The 22,500-nt window shown below is 46.8% G+C and overlaps 1 protein-coding gene across 1 annotated transcript in view; it reads left to right on the forward strand.

Moving 5' to 3' along the window:
- The window catches only part of LOC112239109 (uncharacterized protein KIAA1522 homolog), a 95,016-nt gene that overhangs the window by 71,805 nt on the left and 711 nt on the right, over positions 1 to 22,500 (forward strand). The window contains 8 exon segments of the mRNA XM_042295079.1: positions 7,657 to 7,818; positions 12,289 to 12,332; positions 12,475 to 12,607; positions 16,648 to 16,755; positions 16,974 to 17,116; positions 17,342 to 17,527; positions 18,410 to 21,535; positions 21,538 to 22,447. Of these exon segments, the coding sequence (XP_042151013.1) occupies positions 7,657 to 7,818; positions 12,289 to 12,332; positions 12,475 to 12,607; positions 16,648 to 16,755; positions 16,974 to 17,116; positions 17,342 to 17,527; positions 18,410 to 21,535; positions 21,538 to 22,447 (4,812 nt within the window).

Consider the following 22,500-nt stretch of genomic DNA (forward strand, 5'->3'; position numbering starts at 1 on the left):
GGGACGGCCAGGTCTTGGTAGATTTGCAGTGGTCTGATACTCCTTCCATTTCAATATTATCGCTTGCACAGTGCTCCTTGGGATGTTTAAAGCTTGGGAAATCTTTTTGTATCCAAATCCGGCTTTAAACTTCTTCACAACAGTATCTCGGACCTGCCTGGTGTGTTCCTTGTTCTTCATGATGCTCTCTGCGCTTTTAACAGACCTCTGAGACTATCACAGTGCAGGTGCATTTATACGGAGACTTGATTACACACAGGTGGATTGTATTTATCATCATTAGTCATTTAGGTCAACATTGGATCATTCAGAGATCCTCACTGAACTTCTGGAGAGAGTTTGCTGCACTGAAAGTAAAGGGGCTGAATAATTTTGCACGCCCAATTTTTCAGTTTTTGATTTGTTAAAAAAGTTTGAAATATCCAATAAATGTCGTTCCACTTCATGATTGTGTCCCACTTGTTGTTGATTCTTCACAAAAAAATACAGTTTTACATCTTTATGTTTGAAGCATGAAATGTGGCAAAAGGTCGCAAAGTTCAAGGGGGCCGAATAATTTCGCAAGGCACTGTATATACAGTGTTTTAACAATGTACAAATGGTAAAGGACACAAGATAAAATAAATAAGCATAAATATGGGTTGTATTTGGATTCTCTCTCTCTGTCTCTCTCTCTCACCCATCTTTCTCGCTTTCTTTCTTTCTTTCTCTCTCTCTCTCTCTCTCTCTTTCTCTTTCTCTTTTCTCTCTCTCTACTCTCTACTCTCTCTCTCATCTTTCTCTCTCTCTTTCTCACCCATCTTTCTATCTTCCTATCTGGGGGCTTCCGAGTGGCCCAGGGGTCTCAGTGTAAGGGTGTCACTACAGACCCTGGTTCAATTCCAGGCTGTATCACAACCGGCCATGATTGGGAGTCCCATAGGGTGTCGCAGAATTGTCCCAGTGTCGTCCTGGTTAGGGTTTGTCTGGGGTAGGTCATCCTGGTTAGGGTTTGTCTGGGGTAGGTCGTCCTGGTTAGGGTTTGGCCCGGGGTAGTCCGTCCTGGTTAGGGTAAGCCGTCATTGTAAATAAGAATTTGTTCTTAACTGACTTGCCTAGTTAAAGAAAGATAATATATATATATATATATATGAATAAATCTAACTTAAACCCTGCTTTCACTCTGTCTTTCTCCCTCACACATACATGCAAGCACGCACACAGAGGCAGGGAACAGTGGTTCTGGTCATAAAGTGAGTATTGATATGGAAACATTGATCTAATTCTCTGATGGTTCAGGGCTCTGATTCTCTCAAGAAAACCAGCCAACACCTGCAACCCAGCAGTAGAGTCAACCAAACAACCCAGTAGTAGAGTCAACCAAACAACCCAGCAGTAGAGTCAACCAAACAACCCAGCAGTAGAGTCAACCAAACAACCCAGCAGGAGTCAACCAAACAACCCAGCAGTAGAGTCAACTAAACAACCCAGTAGAGTCAACCAAACAACCCAGCAGTAGAGTCAACCAAACAACCCAGTAGTAGAGTCAACCAAACAACCCAGCAGTAGAGTCAACCAAACAACCCAGCAGTAGAGTCAACCAAACAACCCAGCAGTAGAGTCAACCAAACAACCCAGCAGTAGAGTCAACCAAACAACCTAGTAGGATCAACCAAACAACCCAGCAGTAGAGTCAACCAAACAACCCAGCGGTAGAGTCAACTAAACAACCCAGTAGAGTCAACCAAACAGCCCAGCAGTAGAGTCAACCAAACAACCCAGTAGTAGAGTCAACCAAACAACCCAGCAGTAGAGTCAACCAAACAACCTAGTAGAGTCAACCAAACAACCCAGCAGTAGGATCAACCAAACAACCCAGCAGTAGAGTCAACCAAACAACCCAGCAGTAGAGTCAACCAAACAACCCAGCAGTAGGATCAACCAAACAACCCAGCAGTAGAGTCAACCAAACAACCCAGCAGTAGAGTCAACCAAACAACCCAGCAGTAGAGTCAACCAAACAACCCAGCAGTAGAGTCAACCAAACAACCCAGCAGTAGAGTCAACCAAACAACCCAGCAGTAGAGTCAACCAAACAACCCAGCAGTAGAGTCAACCAAACAACCCAGCAGTAGAGTCAACCAAACAACCCAGCAGTAGAGTCAACCAAACAACCCAGCAGTAGAGTCAACCAAACAACCCAGCAGTAGAGTCAACCAAACAACCCAGCAGTAGGGTCAACCAAACAACCCAGCAGTAGAGTCAACCAAACAACCCAGCAGAGTCAACCAAACAACCCAGCAGTAGAGTCAACCAAACAACCCAGCAGTAGAGTCAACCAAACAACCCAGCAGTAGAGTCAACCAAACAACCCAGCAGTAGGGTCAACCAAACAACCCAGCTGTAGAGTCAACCAAACAACCCAGCAACCCAACCCAGCAGTAGGGTCAACCAAACAACCCAGCAGTAGGGTCAACCAAACAACCCAGCAGTAGAGTCAACCAAACTACCCAGTAGAGTCAACCAAACAACCCAGCTGTAGAGTCAACCAAACAACCCAGCAGTAGGGTCAACCAAACAACCCAGCAGTAGTCAACCAAACAACCCAGCAGTAGAGTCAACCAAACAACCCAGCAGAGTCAACCAAACAACCCAGCAGTAGAGTCAACCAAACAACCCAGCAGTAGAGTCAACCAAACAACCCAGCAGTAGAGTCAACCAAACAACCCAGCAGTAGAGTCAACCAAACAACCCAGTAGTGTCAACCAAACAACCCAGCAGTAGAGTCAACCAAACAACCCAGTAGAGTCAACCAAACAACCCAGCAGTAGGGTCAACCAAACAACCCAGCAGTAGAGTCAACCAAACAACCCAGCAGTAGGGTCAACCAAACAACCCAGCAGTAGGATCAACCAAACAACCCAGCAGTAGAGTCAACCAAACAACCCAGTATTTCTTAGAGTGTGGTGCATCAACAATTTCCTTCCGACTCAACAATACTCTCAACGTGGTTGGCATTAACAAGGAACTCCTGGGGGAGAGAGAGAAGAGAGAGAGAGAGAGAGAGAGAGAGAGAGAACTGTGTGTGTGTGTGTGTGTGTGTGTGTGTGTGTGTGTGTGTGTGTGTGTGTGTGTGTGTGTGTGTGTGTGTGTGTGTGTGAGTGTGTGAGTGTGTGTGTGTGTGTGTGTGTGTGTGTGTGTGTGTGTGTGTGTGTGTGTGTGTGTGTGTGTGCGCGTGCGCGTGTGTGTGCGCGTGTGTGTGTGCGCGTGTGTGTGTGCCTATGTGTGTGTGAGATAACAGTTCACCTCTCAGCTGACAAACACACACCTGCACCTGTATCCCTAACAGACACAATGTGACTGTACCTGTATCCCTACTAGACACAATGTGACTGTACCTGTACCCTAATAGACAATGTGACTGTACCTGTATCCCACAATGCTGTTCCTCGTCTGTGACTGTATCTGTATCCCTGCCAGACACAAGGCCCCTCTCCGTCTCCTCGCTACTCTAATCTCTCTGTCTGCTCACTACTCTAACCTCTCTGTCTCGTCACTACTCTAACCTCTCTGTCTCGTCATTACTCTGACCTCTCTGTCGCCTCACTACTCTAACCTTTCTGTCTCCTCACTACTCTAACCTCTCTGTCTCCTCTCTACTCTAACCTCTCTGTCTCCTCTCTACTCTAACCTCTCTGTCTCCTCAATACTCTAACCTCTCTGTCTCCTCACTACTCTAACCTCTCTGTCTCCTCGCTACTCTAACCTCTCTGTCTCCTCGCTACTCTAACCTCTCTGTCTCCTCGCTACTCTAACCTCTCTGTCTCCTCGCTACTCTAACATGTCTGTCTCCTCGCTACTCTAACATGTCTGTCTCCTCGCTACTCTAACCTCTCTGACTCCTCACTACTCTAACCTCTCTGTCTCCTCACTACTCTAACCTCTGTCTCCTCACTACTTAAGAAGGCAGCAGTATGTTTATCTTAGAAACATTCCAGATCTGTGTCCCAAAATGGCACCCTATTCCCTATGTAGTGCACTACTTCAGACCAGGGCCTTATGGGCTCTAGTGCACTATAGGGAATAGGGTGCCAAGTGAGGTGCTGCACCAGGCCAGTCCAGATTATCTCCTTCCGTATGGACTACCTGCGGTGAGATACACCAGGGAGTAGCCAATCCAGGGTTAGCTCTCTGAGATGGCGAAGACCGGAAAGTCTGCCAAGCAGATGGTTACTAAAAATACACACACACACATGCAAATTCAATTGGCGTGTTCCCCAAACATTGAGTGTGTGGTGAGAGGCCAATGATACTCACACGCCACGAGAGACTGGTGATGGAACAGAGAGATACCTAGAGAGACTAGTGATGGAACAGAGAGATACCAAGACAGACTAGTGATGGAACAGAGAGATACAGAGAGACTGGTGATGGAACAGAGAGATACCTAGAGAGACTAGTGATGGAACAGAGAGATACCTAGAGAGACTAGTGATGGAACAGAGAGATACCTAGAGAGACTAGTGATGGAACAGAGAGATACCTAGAGAGACTAGTGATGGAACCTAGAGATACATAGAGAGACTGGTGATGGAACAGAGAGATACCTAGAGAGACTAGTGATGGAACAGAGAGATACCTAGAGAGATTGGTGATGGAACAGAGAGATACCTAGAGAGACTAGTGATGGAACAGAGAGATACCTAGAGAGCCTGGTGATGGAACAGAGAGATACCTAGAGAGACTAGTGATGGAACAGAGAGATACCTAGAGAGCCTGGTGATGGAACAGAGAGATACCTAGAGAGACTAGTGATGGAACAGAGAGATACCTAGAGAGACTGGTGATGGAACAGAGAGATAACTGGAGACTAGTGATGGAACAGAGAGATACCTGGAGAGACTAGTGATGGAACAGAGAGATATCTAGAGAGACTAGTGATGGAACAGAGAGATACCTGGAGAGACTAGTGATGGAACAGCGAGATATGTAAAGAGACTAGTGATGGAACAGAGAGATACCTAGGGAGACTAGTGATGGAACAGAGAGATTGGCGATGGAACAGAGGGATACCTAGAGAGACTAGTGATCACACTGAGAGATACATAGACAGACTAGTGATGGAACAGAGAGATACCTAGGGAGACTAGTGATGGAACAGAGAGATACCTAGAGAGATTGGTGATGGAACAGAGAGACTAGTGATCACACTGAGAGATACATAGACAGACTAGTGATGGAACAGAGAGATACCTAGGGAGACTAGTGATGGAACAGAGAGATACCTAGAGAGATTGGTGATGGAACAGAGAGACTAGTGATGGAACAGAGAGCTACATAGACAGACTAGTGATGGAACAGAGAGATACCTAGGGAGACTAGTGATGGAACAGAGAGATACCTAGAGAGATTGGTGATGGAAGAGGGATACCTAGAGAGACTAGTGATGGAACAGAGGGATACCTAGAGAGACTAGTGATGGAACAGAGAGATACCTAGGGAGAATAGTGATGGAACAGAGAGATACCTAGGGAGAATAGTGGTGGAAGAGAGATACCTAGGGAGACTGGTGATGGGAACAGAGAGATACCTAGAGAGACTGGTGATGGAACAGAGAGATACATAGAGAGACTGGTGATGGAACATAGTGATACCAAGCGAAATTGGTGATGGAACAGAGTGCATATCATTGTCATACCTCCAAACAAATACTAGAGAGACAGAGAGAGAGAGAGAGAGAGAGAGGGAGAGAGAGATAGAGCTTGCTTTGCATTGCTTTGGCAATGTTAACATATGTTTCCCATGCCAATAAAGCCCCTTGAATTGAAATTGAATTGAGAGAGAGAGAGAGAGAGAGGAGAGAAAGAGATATGGAGATATGGAGAGAATGAAAAGAGAGAGAGAGAGAGAGAGAGAGAGAGAGAGATATGGAGAGAATGAAAAGAGAGAGAGAGAGAGAGAGAGAGAGAGAGAGAGAGAGAGAGAGAGAGATATGGAGAGAAGGAGAGAGAGATATGGTGAGGATAGAAGGAAAAGAGAGAGAGAGAGAGATGGAGAAGGAGAGAGAGAGAGAGAGAGAAGGACTAAGAGTTCAGGAAAGGTAAAGAGGTATAAAGGACAGACAGAAAGGCCAGAGAGAGGGAAAGGAGAACGAGGGAGGAGAACGAGGGAGGAGACGAGGGAGGAGACGAGGGAGGAGTAAAAGAGGGAGAACTAGGGAGGAGAACGAGGGAGGAGAACGAGAGGGAGGAGAACGAGGGAGGAGAATGAGAGGGATGAGTACGAGGGAGGAGAACGAGAGGAGGGAGGAGAATGAGGGAGGAGAACGAGAGGGAGGAGAACGAGGGAGGAGAATGAGAGGGATGAGTACGAGGGAGGAGAACGAGAGGGAGGAGAACGAGGGAGGAGAACGAGGGAGGAGAACGAGGGGGGAAAATGAGTTAGGAGAATGAGAGGGAGAAGAACGAGAGGGAGGAGAACGGGGGAGAATGAGGGAGGAGAACGAGAGGGAGCAGGAAGTGATCTGGTATTGGGTGGAATGAAAGACCAGAAAGGGGAGGCAGTCTGCTCTAACTTTCAGGATGTTACAGGGCTGTAATGCTTGTATTAATGTAATGTGTTGCCAAGCACTGTTATACAGGTCCTGTTGCCAGTCACTAACCAGAAAGCAGTCACACAACTGTGTAGGGTGCCTCTATGTATGAGCATATAAAAAGGTCTACCAAGAGGTCTGAGTCTTTATGGCACAGGGGGCACTTGGCTTGTAACTGCAGGGTTGCTGGTTCCAGCCCAAATCCCAACCAAGAGCCCAGCTGACTCCTCAGTCACAAATCCCTGTTTGATTTATGGGATATATGGGGTTGTTGAGGAAATGGATAACATGGGTCTTCCAAATGGACAATGACCCCAAGCATACTTCCAAAGTTGTGTCAAAATGGCCTCAGGACAACAAAGTCAAGGTATTGGAGTGGCCATCACGCTCTGACCTCAATCTAATAGAACATTTGTGGGCAGAACTGAAAAAGAGTGTGCGAGCAAGGAGGCCTACAAACCTGACTCCATTACACCAGCTCTGTCGGGAGGAATGGACCAACATTTGTTGACAAGACATTTGTAGAGTGGTTGAAAAACGAGTTTTATTGACTCCAACCTAAGTGTATGTAAACTAGTTGTAATGTAAACTTCAACAGTATATATGTTATCCTTCTCAACAGCACCACACATAGATTTTACCATGATGTCAAGCAAAGAGGCACTGAGTTTGAAGGTAGGCCTTGAAATACATCCACAGGTACACTTGTGGAGTTGTTGAAAAACAAGTTAATGACTCCATCCTAAGTGTATGTAAACTTCCAACTTCAAAAGTATATACAGTGGGGCAAAAAAGTATTTAGTCAACCACCAATTGTGCAAGTTCTCCCACTTAAAAAGATGAGAGAGGCCTGTAATTTTCATCATAGGTACACTTCAACTATGACAGACAAAATGAGAGAAAAAAAATCCAGGAAATCACATGTTGGATTTTTAATAAATTTATTTGCAAATTAACTGTATATATAGAGAGATGTTGGATAACGCAATCTCTTGGTGATCAATACATTGTTATTAAACTCTCTCTCTCTGTCTGTCTGTCTGTCTCTCTCTCTCTCTCTCCCTCTTCCCTCCCTCCCTCCCTAGCTGGTCCTAAGGGTCAGGATGAGCAGAAGAGGTTGACAGTTCACTACACAGCCTCCTCCTCACACTACCAGGAGAATGTGTTCATTGAGGGCAGTCGCCCTCAGTACCTAGAGGACCTGCACACTGAGGCCCGGGAGGGGTTAAAGATACTGCAACAAGAAGGTAGTGACAATACACACTACACACTGCACACTACACACTACACACTGAGGCACAGGAGGGGTTAAAGATACTGCAACAAGAAGGTAGTGACACACACACACTGCACACTACACACTACACACTGCACACTACACACTACACACTGCACACTACACACTACACACTGCACACTACACACTGCACACTACACACTGAGGCACAGGAGGGGTTAAAGATACTGCAACAAGAAGGTAGTGACACTACACACTACACACTACACACTGCACACTACACACTGCACACTACACACTACACTCTGAGGCCCGGGAGGGGTTACAGATACTACAACAGCAGGGGCAGCATTACACACTGCACACTACACACTACACACTGAGGCCCGGGAGGGGTTACAGATACTACAACAGCAGGGGCAGCATTAACCACTCTAAACAGTAACAATATAAGATACAGTTCATTCTGAAAGTATTCAGGCCCCTTGACTTTTTCCACAGTTTGTTACGTTACAGCCTTGTTCTAAAATTGATGAAATAAAAATGTGTCCTTATCAATGTACACACAATACCCCCATAATGACATCACAATACCCCCATAATGACATCACAATACCCCCATAATTACATCACAATACCACATAATGACATCACAATACCCCCATAATTACATCACAATACCCCATAATGACATCACAATACCCCCATAATTACATCAGAATACCCCATAATGACATCACAATACCCCCATAATGACATCACAATACCCCCATAATGAAACCACAATACCCCATAATGAGAAACTGTAAGCAAATATGATTAAATATTAAAGATTTAAAACAAAACTCATATTTACATAAGTATTCAGACCCTTTACTTAGTACTTTGTTGAAGCACCTTCGGCAGCGATTAAAGCCTTAATTCTTCTTGGGTATGATGCTACAAGCTTGGCACACCTGTATCAGGGGAGTTTCTCCCATTCTTCTCTGCAGATCCTCTCAAGCTCTGTCAGGTTGGATAGGAAGCGTCGCAGCACAGCTATTTTCAGGTCTCTCCAGAGATGTTCGATCGGGTTCAAGTCCGGGCTCTGGCTGGACCACTCAAGGACATTCAGAGACTTGTCCCGAAGCCACTCCTGCACTGTCTTGGCTGTGTGCTTAGGGTCGTTGTCCTATAGGAAGGTGAACCTTCACCCCAGTCTGAGGTCCTGGTTTTCACCAAGGATCTCTCTTTACTTTGCTCCGTTCATCTTTCCCTCGATCCTGACTAGTCTCCCAGTCCCTCCCTCTGAAAAACATCTCCACAGCGTGATGCTGCCACCACAATGCTTCACCATAGCGATGGTGCCAGGTTTCCTTCAGACATGACGCTTGGCATTCAGGCCAAAGAGTTCAATCTTTGTTTCATCATATCAGAGAATCTTGTTTCTCATGGTCTGAGAGTCTTTAGGTGCCTTTTGGCAAACTCCAAGTAGGCTGTCATGTGCCATTTATTTAGGAGTGGCTTCAATCTATGGACAGTTCTTTCGACCTCATGGCTTGTTTTTTGCTCTGATGCACTGTCAACTGTGGGACCTTATATAGACAGGTGTGTGCCTTTCCAAATCATGTCCGATCAATTGAATTTACCACAGGTGGACTCCAATCAAGTTGTAGAAACATCTCAAGGATGATCAATGGAAACAGGATGCACCAGAGCTCAAGTCTCATAGCAAAGGGTCTGAATACTTATGTAAATGTGGTATTGCCAGGTTTTTGCTTGTCATTATGGGTGTCACGCCTGCTCCCGCGTCCCCGTCTCCTTCATTATGCACACCTGTAACCATCATTACATCATCACTGGTCATCCCCAAAGCCAACACCTCCTTTGGCTGCCTTTCCTTCCAGTTCTCTGCTGCCACTGACTGGAACTAATTGCAAAAATCACTGAAGCTGGAGACTTTTATTTCCCTCACTAACTTTAAACGTCAGCTATCTGAGCAGCTAACAGATAGCCCATCTGTAAATAGCCCACCCAATCTACCTACCTCATCCCCATATTGTTTTTATTAACTTTTCTGCTCTTTTGCACACCAGTATCACTACTTATACACCATCATCTGCTCATCATCATCTGCTCATCTGTCACTCCAGTGTTAATCTGCAAAATTTTAATTACTTTGCTACTATGGCCTATTTATTGCAATACCTCCTGACGCTATTTGCGCACACACTGTATATAGACTTTCATTTTTTTCTATTGTGTTATTGACTGTACTCTTGTTTATTCCATGTGTAACTCTGTGTTGTTGTTTGTGTCGCACTGCTTTGCTTTATCTTGGCCAGGTCACATTTGTAAATGAGAACTTGTTCTCAACTGGCCTACCTGGTTAAATAAAGGTGTTCTCAACTGGCCCACCTGGTTAAATAAAGGTGTTCTCAACTGGCCCACCTGGTTAAATAAAGGTGTTCTCAACTGGCCTACCTGGTTAAATAAAGGTGTTCTCAACTGGCCTACCTGGTTAAATAAAGGTGTTCTCAACTGGCCTACCTGGTTAAATAAAGGTGTTCTCAACTGGCCCACCTGGTTAAATAAAGGTGTTCTCAACTGGCCCACCTGGTTAAATAAAGGTGTTCTCAACTGGCCTACCTGGTTAAATAAAGGTGTTCTCAACTGGCCTACCTGGTTAAATAAAGGTGTTCTCTACTAGCCTACCTGGTTAAATAGAGGTGTTCTCCACTAGCCTACCTGGTTAAATAAAGGTGTTCTCAACTAGCCTACCTGGTTAAATAAAGGTGTTCTCCACTAGCCTACCTGGTTAAATAAAGGTGTTCTCCACTAGTCTACCTGGTTAAATAAAGGTGTTCTCAACTAGCCTACCTGGTTAAATAGAGGTGTTCTCCACTAGCCTACCTGGTTAAATAAAGGTGTTCTCAACTAGCCTACCTGGTTAAATAAAGGTGTTCTCCACTAGCCTACCTGGTGTAAATAGAGGTGTTCTCCACTAGCCTACCTGGTTAAATAAAGGTGTTCTCTACTAGCCTACCTGGTTAAATAGAGGTGTTCTCCACTAGCCTACCTGGTTAAATAAAGGTGTTCTCAACTAGCCTACCTGGTTAAATAAAGGTGTTCTCCACTAGCCTACCTGGTTAAATAAAGGTGTTCTCAACTGGCCTACCTGGTTAAATAAAGGTGTTCTCAACTAGCCTACCTGGTTAAATAGAGGTGTTCTCCACTAGCCTACCTGGTTAAATAGAGGTGTTCTCCACTAGCCTACCTGGTTAAATAAAGGTGTTCTCAACTGGCCTACCTGGTTAAATAAAGGTGTTCTCAACTGGCCTACCTGGTTAAATAAAGGTGTTCTCAACTGGCCTACCTGGTTAAATAAAGGTGTTCTCAACTGGCCTACCTGGTTAAATAAAGGTGTTCTCAACTGGCCTACCTGGTTAAATAAAGGTGTTCTCAACTGGCCTACCTGGTTAAATAAAGGTGTTCTCAACTGGCCTACCTGGTTAAATAAAGGTGTTCTCAACTGGCCTACCTGGTTAAATAAAGGTGTTCTCAACTAGCCTACCTGGTTAAATAAAGGTGTTCTCAACTGGCCTACCTGGTTAAATAAAGGTGTTCTCAACTAGCCTACCTGGTTAAATAAAGGTGTTCTCAACTAGACTACCTGGTTAAATAAAGGTGTTCTCAACTGGCCTACCTGGTTAAATAAAGGTGTTCTCAACTAGCCTACCTGGTTAAATAAAGGTGTTCTCAACTGGCCTACCTGGTTAAATAAAGGTGTTTTCAACTGGCCTACCTGGTTAAATAAAGGTGTTCTCAACTAGCCTACCTGGTTAAATAAAGGTGTTCTCAACTAGCCTACCTGGTTAAATAAAGGTGTTCTCAACTGGCCTACCTGGTTAAATAAAGGTGTTCTCAACTGGCCTACCTGGTTAAATAAAAGGTGAAATAAAAATAAATCAAATAAAAATAAAACACACAGCTATTTTGGACTCACCTGGACTCTCATTACCTTGTTGATTACCCCCCACCCCCTCTATATCTGTGTGCTCCTCAGTTTGTTCCCTGTGTCAGAATTTGTGTCGTTATGTCGTTTTGTTCCCCCTGTTCAGATGATGTTCTTGTTTTGATCTCCGTTTTCCCAGGCAAATACTCCCTGCATTTGCTTCTCATCTCTTAGCGTTGCTCCTTACACTGGGGTATCGTGTGTAGATATATTTTTTAATTGTTTTAATCCATTTTACAATTAAGCTGTAACGTAAACAAAATGTGGAAAAAAGTGAAGGGGTCTGAATACTTTCCCGAATGCCCAGTATGTTCTCACTACTCCCTACAAGAGGGTGAGTACTACACACTCTAAACAGTATACAATATGAAGATTTGTACTCAGACCATATCACTGGGGTTCAACTCCAGATGGTTGAATGTCGTTGTTGGCGCTATCGTGTATGGATTTATCTGTGATTGAATACCCTTTTTGTTTCTCCATCAGAATATAACAATGGAGTGGACTTTCAGGATGACCAGAGTGGCCTCGTAAGTAGTGGTTTATTTGATGCAATCTTATGTGGCTAATCAAGGACTAAAAGAGCGGAGCAGACAACAGCTTTTTGCACAGAGACACAGAGACGGAATACCTTGTTTCCCTAACACTCACTCCTGTAATCCCTCTCTCCAGCCAGAACAGGATGTGAGCTCCAACCACTGGGATGGATGTCAGGAGTCCGGAAGCACCGCCGGGAATTCTGTTACCGCGGCGACCTCCGCTGTATCGTCAGCCATGTCCACGAGACCCGTGATCACGCGTCAAGGTAAAGGAGAAGATCGGTTTTTGTGCGTGTGTGTCTGTGTCTGTGTGTGTGTGTGTGTGTCTGTGTGTGTGTGTGTGTCTGTGTGTGTGTGTGTCTGTGTGTGTGTGTGTGTGTGTCTGTCTGTGTGTGTGTGTGTGTGTGTCTGTGTGTGTGTCTGTGTGTGTGTGTGTGTGTGTGTGTGTGTGTGTGTGTGTGTGTGTGTGTGTGTGTGTGTGTGTGTGTGTGTGTCGCTTCACCTGCAAGACACATTCTTGTGAGAGAACCTGAGCAGGGCGATGCCAAAGGCCTCTGGTTTCTCAACAGACACAAGCTTTTCCAGAAGGTTCCATGAATCCAGCAGTGGTGCCTGGGTAAAATCACCGGGGAAGACAGAAAAAAAGAAAAAAGAATTACAACCAATGCGTTGTGATAATTGCGTTGTTTGCTCTATAACCTGTTAGTTCATATGCCTTGCGTGAAATATAGGCCTAAGGTCGAAACAATAAGACACAATAAATTCAACAACACCTTTGTTTCAACACAAAACCGGAGAGCAACCTCTGTCCACAAAGCATAGTGCATGCAACAAACTGTCTATACTGGGCATCTACTGTCGCTCTACTGGGTCTCTTCTGTCTCTACTGGAAATCTACTCTCTCTACTGGGTCTCTACTGTCTCTCTGTTGGGTCTCTACTGGGTCTCTTCTGTCTCTACTGGGTCTCTACTGGGTCTCTTCTGTCTCTACTGGGTCTCTACTGTCTCTCTGTTGGGTCTCTACTGGGTCTCTACTGGGTCTCTTCTGTCTCTACTGGGCATCTACTGTCGCTCTACTGGGTCTCTTCTGTCTCCACTGGGTCTCTACTGTCTCTCTGTTGGGTCTCTACTGGGTCTCTTCTGTCTCTACTGGGTCTCTTCTGTCTCTACTGGGTCTCTACTGGGTCTCTTCTGTCTCTACTGGGTCTCTTCTGTCTCTACTGGGTCTCTTCTGTCTCTACTGGGTCTCTTCTGTCTCTCTGTTGGGTCTCTACTGGGTCTCTTCTGTCTCTACTGGGTCTATTATGTCTCTACTGGGTCTCTACTGGGTCTCTTCTGTCTCTACTGGGTTTCTACTGTCTCTACTGGGTCTCGTCTGTCTCTACTGGGACTCTTCGGTCTCTACTGGGTCTCTACTGGGTCTCTTCTGTCTCTACTGAGTCTCTTCTGTCTCTACTGTCTCTCTACTGTCTCTACAGGGTCTCTAATGTCTTCTGGGTCTCTACTGTCTACTGGGTCTCTACTGTCTACTGGGTCTCTACTGTCTACTGGGTCTCTACTGTCTACTGGGTCTCTTCTGTCTCTACTGGGTCTCTTCTGGGTCTCTACCGGGTCTCTTCTGTCTCTACTGGGTCTCTTCTGTCTCTACTGGGTCTCTTCTGTCTCTACTGGGTCTCTTCTGTCTCTACTGGGTCTCTTCTGTCTCTACTGGGTCTCTACTGGGTCTCTTCTGTCTCTACTGGGTCTATTATGTCTCTACTGGGTCTATTCTGTCTCTACTGGGTCTCTACTGGGTCTCTTCTGTCTCTACTGGGTCTCTTCTGTCTCTACTGGGTCTCTTCTGTCTCTACTGGGTCTCTTCTGTCTCTACTGGGTCTCTTCTGTCTCTACTGGGTCTCTACTGGGTCTCTTCTGTCTCTACTGGGTCTATTATGTCTCTACTGGGTCTATTCTGTCTCTACTGGGTCTCTACTGGGTCTCTTCTGTCTCTACTGGGTCTCTTCTGTCTCTACTGGGTTTCTACTGTCTCTACTGGGTCTCTTCAGTCTCTACTGGGTCTCTTCAGTCTCTACTGGGTCTCTTCTGTCTCTACTGGGTCTCTACTGAGTCTCTTCTGTCTCTACTGTCTCTCTACTGTCTCTACTGTCTCTCTACTGTCTCTACAGGGTCTCTACTGTCTACTGGGTCTCTACTGTCTACTGGGTCTCTACTGTCTACTGGGTCTCTACTGTCTACTGGGTCTCTACTGTCTACTGGGTCTCTTCTGTCTCTACTGGGTCTCTTCTGGGTCTCTACCGGGTCTCTTCTATCTCTACTGGGTCTCTTCTGGGTCTCTACCGGGTCTCTTCTATCTCTACTGGGTCTCTACTGGGTCTCTTCTGTCTCAACTGGGTCTCTTCTGTCTCTACTGGGTCTCTTCTGTCTCTACGTTGGGTCTCTACTGGGTCTCTTCTGTCTCTACTGGGTCTATTATGTCTCTACTGGGTCTATTATGTCTCTACTGGGTCTCTACTGGGTCTCTTCTGTCTCTACTGGGTCTCTTCTGTCTCTACTGGGTTTCTACTGTCTCTACTGGGTCTCGTCTGTCTCTACTGGGACTCTTCGGTCTCTACTGGGTCTCTACTGTCTCTACTGGGTCTCTACTGTCTCTACTGGGTCTCTTCTGTCTCTACTGGGTCTCTACTGAGTCTCTTCTGTCTCTACTGTCTCTCTACTGTCTCTACAGGGTCTCTAATGTCTTCTGGGTCTCTACTGTCTACTGGGTCTCTACTGTCTACTGGGTCTCTACTGTCTACTGGGTCTCTTCTATCTCTACTGGGTCTCTTCTGGGTCTCTACCGGGTCTCTTCTATCTCTACTGGGTCTCTTCTGTCTCTACTGGGTCTCTACTGTCTACTGGGTCTCTTCTGTCTACTGGGTCTCTTCTGTCTACTGGGTCTCTTCTGTCTACTGGGTCTCTTCTGTCTACTGGGTCTCTTCTGTCTACTGGGTCTCTTCTGTCTACTGGGTCTCTACTGTCTACTGGGTCTCTACTGTCTACTGTGGTTAGATTCTGTTTAGACCTGTCGACAAAACCAGAGGATCTCGTTACACACAAAGAATAGTCAAAACACACACGCATGCGCACACACGCACACACTCACACACACGCAGCACACACGCACACACACACACACACACGCACGCACGCACGCGAGCACACACACACACACACACACACACACACACACGCACGCACGCACGCGAGCACACACACACACACACAGACGCACGCACGCGAGCACACACACACACACACACACACACGCACGCACGCACGCGAGCACACACACACACACACACACACGCACACACACACACACACAGAGAGAGAGAGAGCTGTAGTTTGTTACTGTCTTGGAATGTCTCTACCATCCAAATAGTGCTCTGCCTCTTCCTGATATGGTCCAGCTTGGGGGCAAGGCTCTGAATCCCATAATACTCATTGATTCCCTCTCACTGAATCTCGTTGTAATTTACAACCAGACCCTCTGAGTTCCTGAAGCCGAAACCATTCCAACTAGGGCTGGCAAAATTACCATATAACCATGTTACCGACAGTTACGAACGAAGAACGCCCTGAAAATAAAAAATAACAGTCATAACAGTTTTTTTTTTAAATAACAGTCATAACAGTTTTTTTTTAAATAACAGTCATAACAGTTTTTTTTAAATAACAGTCATAACAGTTTTTTTTAAATAACAGTCATAAGTTGTTGTTTTTTTCAAACAATTGACTGAAGACCGGACGGTCAGCCGTTTGTGCGGTTGAGTCCGTTTCTGTGGTAACACAGCCTCTTAAATTAACAGGATGAAACTTCGTCGCTCCTAAACAAATGCCTGACCGTCCCGTCAGCAGAAGCACAAACAAATGTAATCTACGGCAGCACCGGGTTAGGAGAGGAAAAAAAAGATGTCTTCTTTGTTGTGGTTTTGCTATTTCGAACGGTTATTTCGGAGGCCGTAGTCATTTGGTTGGCCAATTACCATTCATCCAAAATCCCATGACCGTCACAGCCCTAAATCCAACACATTTCTGTCCTTCTCTTTGAAAATCTTCTCCAAACACTATTCCAATCGTTCACTATTGAATCCGACTGTGATTCTCAATATTGTATATAATATATTAACTCTCCTCCCTCTTCATCTCTCCTTTCATCCCTTCGAATCAAATCAAACTTTTAAAGTGCATTTAAGCCCGCATCACATCTTTACTCATAAATGCAGTTGTCTTATCCTTCATCCTTCTCTAAACCCTCATCTCTCAGGCTCCACGTTCAAGCCTCTGAACCCAGTGAAAAGACTAGAGAAGGTGAAGAACAGGAGCAGGAGGACAACTATCATGGGCATACCCCAGCAGGTCCAGAGAGAGCTGGGTACGTATGTAGCGGATGGATTGCACTGAGCTTCACTTTACGAAGTCCCCGCGAACCAACAACGTTCCAGGGTTAGTGGTTTCACTGAATAAAATGGGATCTATACTGAACGAATAGCCTGAGCCACCTTGTCATTTAAAAGAAGTCAAATCAATGGTACGATCTTTTGTCATATTCAAATGAGGTGATACGATGTTTTCCCTCCGTTCTCCTTCTAGACCTGCACAGTGGGTCTGCGTACCAAGTTCCTTCCAAGCTCCCGAACGGCTCTGGAGGACAAGGTAGTGACAGCCAACCAGATGTGGTCGTCATCCCCACCATCGACGGAGAGACCCCTCTAGCCAACCACGATGGAGCTAAGGTACATATCTCAGAACTGGCGGTGAGGCTTGTTTTTACTTTTACAACCCCAGCTGATCAAGTACATTTATTTTCTGCTTTAAGTTACAGTGTCATACTTTTAATTACAGACTGCTACGTTCATGACAAAACATAACTTCGGTTTTATTTCCAATAAGGATTCTTTGAAACTAAGGTAGTTATTGTTCATGTTAAACAAGAATGACAACCAATCTCACCTAAATAGGCATCCAGAGAGGAGCAGCTGTTGAGACACCACCTCCAGTCTGTTTACAGGGACGACCAGGGCTTCAGGCACCACAGGGGACTGGACTCTCGTCTCTCCTCCACCCAGAGGCCCAAATCTCTGGCCGTGCCGGGCACGACCTCCTCTTGCTCGGTTGGATTCCCCAACTTCCTCCAGGAGCCACTTGTGAGTGAACGGTGTTTGTCTCCACGTTTCTCCCTGCTGGGGTAATCTATACGGAAATGTTTGCCCCCACTACTGGATAAACAATGTCTGCTAAATGGCACTTATACATTTCCCTGGGATTCTGCTAGTCACGTCACATGGTCATCTACCATCAAGCATGTTATCTGAACAACTGAAATAAGATCCATATCCTTAAAGCTCCACAGTTCTCTACATAATATGACAGCTCCACAGTTCTCTACATAATATGACAGCTCCACAGTTCTCTACATAATATGACAGCTCCACAGTTCTCTACATAATATAACAGCTCCACAGCTCCACAGTTCTCTACATAATATAACAGCTCCACAGTTCTCTACATAATATGACAGCTCCACAGTTCTCTACATAATATAACAGCTCCACAGTTCTCCACAGTTCTCTACATAATATGACAGCTCCACAGCTCCACAGTTCTCTACATAATATAACAGCTCCACAGCTCCACAGTTCTCTACATAATATGACAGCTCCACAGTTCTCTACATAATATAACAGCTCCACAGTTCTCTACATAATGACAGCTCCACAGCTCCACAGTTCTCTGCATAATATGACAGCTCCACAGCTCCACAGTTCTCCATAATATGACAACTCCACAGTTCTCTACATAATATGACAGCTCCACAGTTCTCTACATAATATGACAGCTCCACAGTTCTCTACATAATATGACAGCTCCACAGCTCCACAGTTCTCTACATAGTAGGACAGCTCCACAGTTCTCTACATAGTATGACAGCTCCACAATTCTCTACATAATATGACAGCTCCACAGTTCTCTACATAATATGACAGCTCCACAGCTCCATGTTGATCCTTGTGTTTGCCTCCTCCCAGGGTCCGGTGATGTCCATCTCTCCCCAGGCCACCTACCTGTCTAAGATCATCCCCAACGCCTACCTGCCGGCCTCCGTCGACGTCATACAGATTGACCGCAGAACCAGCCACACCAATGGACACAATGGGAAAGGAACGGTCCACACCGTCAGCAAGAGCAGCCCGGCATCTGTGTCGTCAGCAAGCCCCGCATCTTCGAGGAGGTCGGGTGGCGATGGTTGCTATGACGGCGGCGAAGCCCTTTCCCATGGTGACAGTAGTTCCCGTGACAATGGCTCTACGGCGACCACACGCTCAGTGACTTCGGGATCCGGCTGGAGCCACTCGCAGTCTTCCGAGATGATCAAGTCCAACTGCTCCGCCATCTCCTCCACGAAGGGGAGCTTCGGACCTGCTAACCCACAGACAGTGAGCCTCGTTGGGCAGGAGAGACTGCTGCAGCAGCCTGGTGCTGGGGACCAGGACCTGGTGAGCCTACAAAGCTCAGCTAGCTGGGTCAGCAGCACCAGTAAGGTTACTGGTACTGCAACTGCTCAGGGGGGACCTGAGTCGGATCTATCTGGGCCTGTCAGTGCTGGGGAGATGAGAGATGTTGGAGGAGACTCTCACAGATTCTCTCGCAGTCTGTCGGTCATGAAGACCAAGCTGCCCCCGGCTCCCCCCAGGAGAACCAACTCCCTGCATCATGAGGAGATGATAAAGAGGCGACTGGTGGAGATGAAAGACCTCAGTGACTCTGTGGGTGGTGAGGCTGCGGAGGACACAAGCTTGGTTACTATCGAGATCTCTAAAGAGCTCTACAAAGAAATCACAAAGAGCTCTATCCCTGTATCCAACTCATCTGCGTTTAACTCTTTAAATGGTACAAGATCCTCCACAGCCTCTAATCCTCTGCGTCCCACACAGCCCCCCCCTGGTGGTAGGCCAGGGTCCAGCAGCTCTTCCCCACAGAAAGCTCCCTCAGAGGGAGATACATTTGAAAAGACCATGTCCCCCTCCAGTGGGTACTCAACGCAGAGTGGAACGCCGACGCTCTCCCTCAAGGGGATCTGCCCTTTCGCCTCGCCAGGTAAACACCAGAAGATGCCGGTCAAACCGGAACGTTCCGGTTCAAGAGCTTCCTCCTCGGCAGCCTCTGTCTCGTCTTCCCTCAACTCCCTGTCTTCAGCCACCTCAGACCACGTCAATCAAGAGGCTTCAAAAAACATCCCTAGCACACCCCAGCAGGCCTCCCCACCTCCGTCTCTAAGGACAACAGAAAAGCCACCAACGGTGACCCCGACCCATTGCTCTGCATACATGGCGATCAGAGAGCTGCTTAACATTCCGCCACCCCCCAACATCAAAGCCCCTTCCCCGCCACCCCCAGAAACCTGGGCCCACAACAGACACACCTTCGAACTGCTGTGCGGTCCTTGCCCCAACGTCAACAGGCTAGCACAGCTCCAGAGGCAACAGGAACTAAAATATGAAGCTGACATCATTAAGCAAAAGCAGGAACCTCAAACTGAAGCTAGCAAAGAGTCTCAAGGCTCAGATGAAAAGCAGGCTACCGTAGAGGAAGTCCCTTTGATAAAATCAGAAATCAAATACATTGTTTCGAAAGAAGAAACTGAGCCTACGCTAGAGCAGGTGTCTGAGGTATCCGATTGTGTTAGTCAGGGAGTCGAGAGCACAGAAAGTCAAACGAAAGAAAAAGGAAGTCCGGAGATGATCGCAGAGAGGGTAAGTGTAGAGGTCCAGAACCAGAACCAGGAGAAGAGTAGTAGTAGTATTGTACAGGTCAAGGATCAAGAAGAGAGTCTGGAGACACAAGTTAGTTTAGCGACGATTCCAAAGAAGGAACCCCCTCCTGTCATGAAGAAAAGTACTCGTAGAAAAGAACCTGTAGTTCAAGTAACAACAGACATTCAACCAAAGTTGCCATTTGATGAGGTCACAGTAGAGGAGAAGGTAGAATCTCCCAGCGAGAGTGAGAAGTGTTCCCTACAGGCAGAGGTAGAGGTGGTAGCTAAGGAAGTTGAGGTTGAGGTAGTTGCTAAGGAAGTTAAGGTAGTTGCTAAGGAAGTTGAGGTAGTTGCTAAGGAAGTTGAGGTAGTTGCTAAGGAAGTTGAAGTAGTAACTAAGGAGGTCGAAGGTCAGAGTGCTACTGAAAACACTACAGAGGAAAGTCCCACTAAACCAGAGGCATTTACACAGACCCTTGCCATGGAGCCTCCCAAAGTGGACAGGGTCTCTCCTCCAGCATCTCCTCCCCCTGCCCACCACCCTCCTCCACCCCCTTCTAAGACACCTCCCTCCTTAGTGTCCACTCCCCCATCCGAGGTAGAGGAGGAGTGTGAGGAAGAGATTCCCATAGTAGAGCTCTGCTGGCCCCCTCCACCCCCACCAGAGGAGCAGGCAGATTCAGTCTTTGATGAGCCAGATGAGATGGACTTTCCACCTCCTCCCCCTCCCTTCATGACGGAGAGCTTGCCAGATGTAGTGGAGAGCTGTAACACAGTCACTGATGTCCAGGAGGCGTCCATTGTGGCTCTGGATGTGGAGGAGGTTACGGAAACTGTGAATGGAGCAACTGTGGCTGGGGCAACTGTGAATGGGGAAACTGCAGATCTGTCACCCATTCCGGCTCAAATGGAGATGAAGGAGGATAGACCTGAAGAGGTGATTCTGAATTCTAATGCTGTTCCAACTGATGAAACCAGCTCTGAGGTATCTGAATCAGCTGAGCTCCAAGCAATTCCCGCAAATGAGTCAACTGTTGTTTCTCCAGTTCAGCCCAATAAGAAAGAGGCAGAGGTCAAGCAATCTGCCCAGCAGTCAATCACAATGCAGGAAGCCATAACTCAACCAACACAAACTTCTCCTCAGTCACATGAAGTCCTGGCTCTATCAGAGGGTGTCTCTCCCTCACTCCAGGAGGCTGCTCCCCCACCACCAATGAAAACCGCCTTGTTGCCCCCCTCGAGTATCTCTCCTCCATCTCTTATCAGTGTCCCCCTCCCTTCGCCTGTACAATTTGAAGATCCGATGCACTCTGAGCCTGCTGTGAGTGCCCCCATTCCACCCCCGTCAATGTCCCACCTCTTCTCCCCCTCCCATTTGAGAACCAACCCCCTTCCAGGAGACAGCTCAGCTTGGTGAACAGAGAGACCAGGAGCACAGAGCATCTGTCTAGGCACAACAGTGCCCCCATTCCCAAAGAAGACGCCAACATTCCACTGGTCACACCCTCTCTGCTTCAAATGGTACGTCTCAGATCGGTCAACGTCAGTGAAGACCAGATGAAAACGCCTTCCGACAACGACAATAATTACAACAAGGGGAATCCACATGCTCACGATCAGAGTCCAATCCCAACCCCTGGATCCCAGAACACAACACCCCAAAAACCAATCCGGAAATCCCCATCTATAAAATCCACACCTCTGTCGTTGAAGTCATCATCACCATCGATCATCGCCCCCTCGATGCGCTTGCAGGAAGCTATCCGCATGAAGACAGCGGCCATGTCTTCCAGAGATGGTCTTCTAACGCGCTTTAGAATGCCATCCTCCACCTCATTCCCCAGTAGCAGTGGTGGTGAATATGAGACGTTATCCCCAATGTCATCAGAAGGGGGCGACATGCTAAAGTCCCCCGCTTCCACTGCTAGCTTCATCTTCTCCAGGAGCTCAAAGAAGGTCGTTATAGAAATGCCTGTCGCCTCTTCCTCCCCCGAGATGCAGGCGAGCCTTCAAAAGAACCTAGCCGCCGTGCTCATGAAGGTTTCCGACCAATCGACGGCTTCCACGGTCACTAACGGCAACGCTGGAAGAACCGGGATTCCGAGGAGGGTTCCACCACCCGTGGCTAAGAAACCAGTTCTTCCAGCGTTGCCGTTAGCGATCCTGGAGAAGACTGTTTTTTCTATAGTGACGGGTGGTTCTCAGAGTGAGAGGAGCACTCCGTCACCAAGGGGAACAGAAGCTAACGAGGAGACAGAGACGGTGCGACCTGCGGGCCAGAAAGCACTGACAGAGGACCACAATACAGCAAGTAAGAACACCAAACACAACACCGAGAATACGATTGTTGCTACATATTATTAC

This window comes from Oncorhynchus tshawytscha, linkage group LG13, assembly GCF_018296145.1.
Source record: "Oncorhynchus tshawytscha isolate Ot180627B linkage group LG13, Otsh_v2.0, whole genome shotgun sequence".
Classification (NCBI taxonomy): domain Eukaryota; kingdom Metazoa; phylum Chordata; class Actinopteri; order Salmoniformes; family Salmonidae; genus Oncorhynchus; species Oncorhynchus tshawytscha.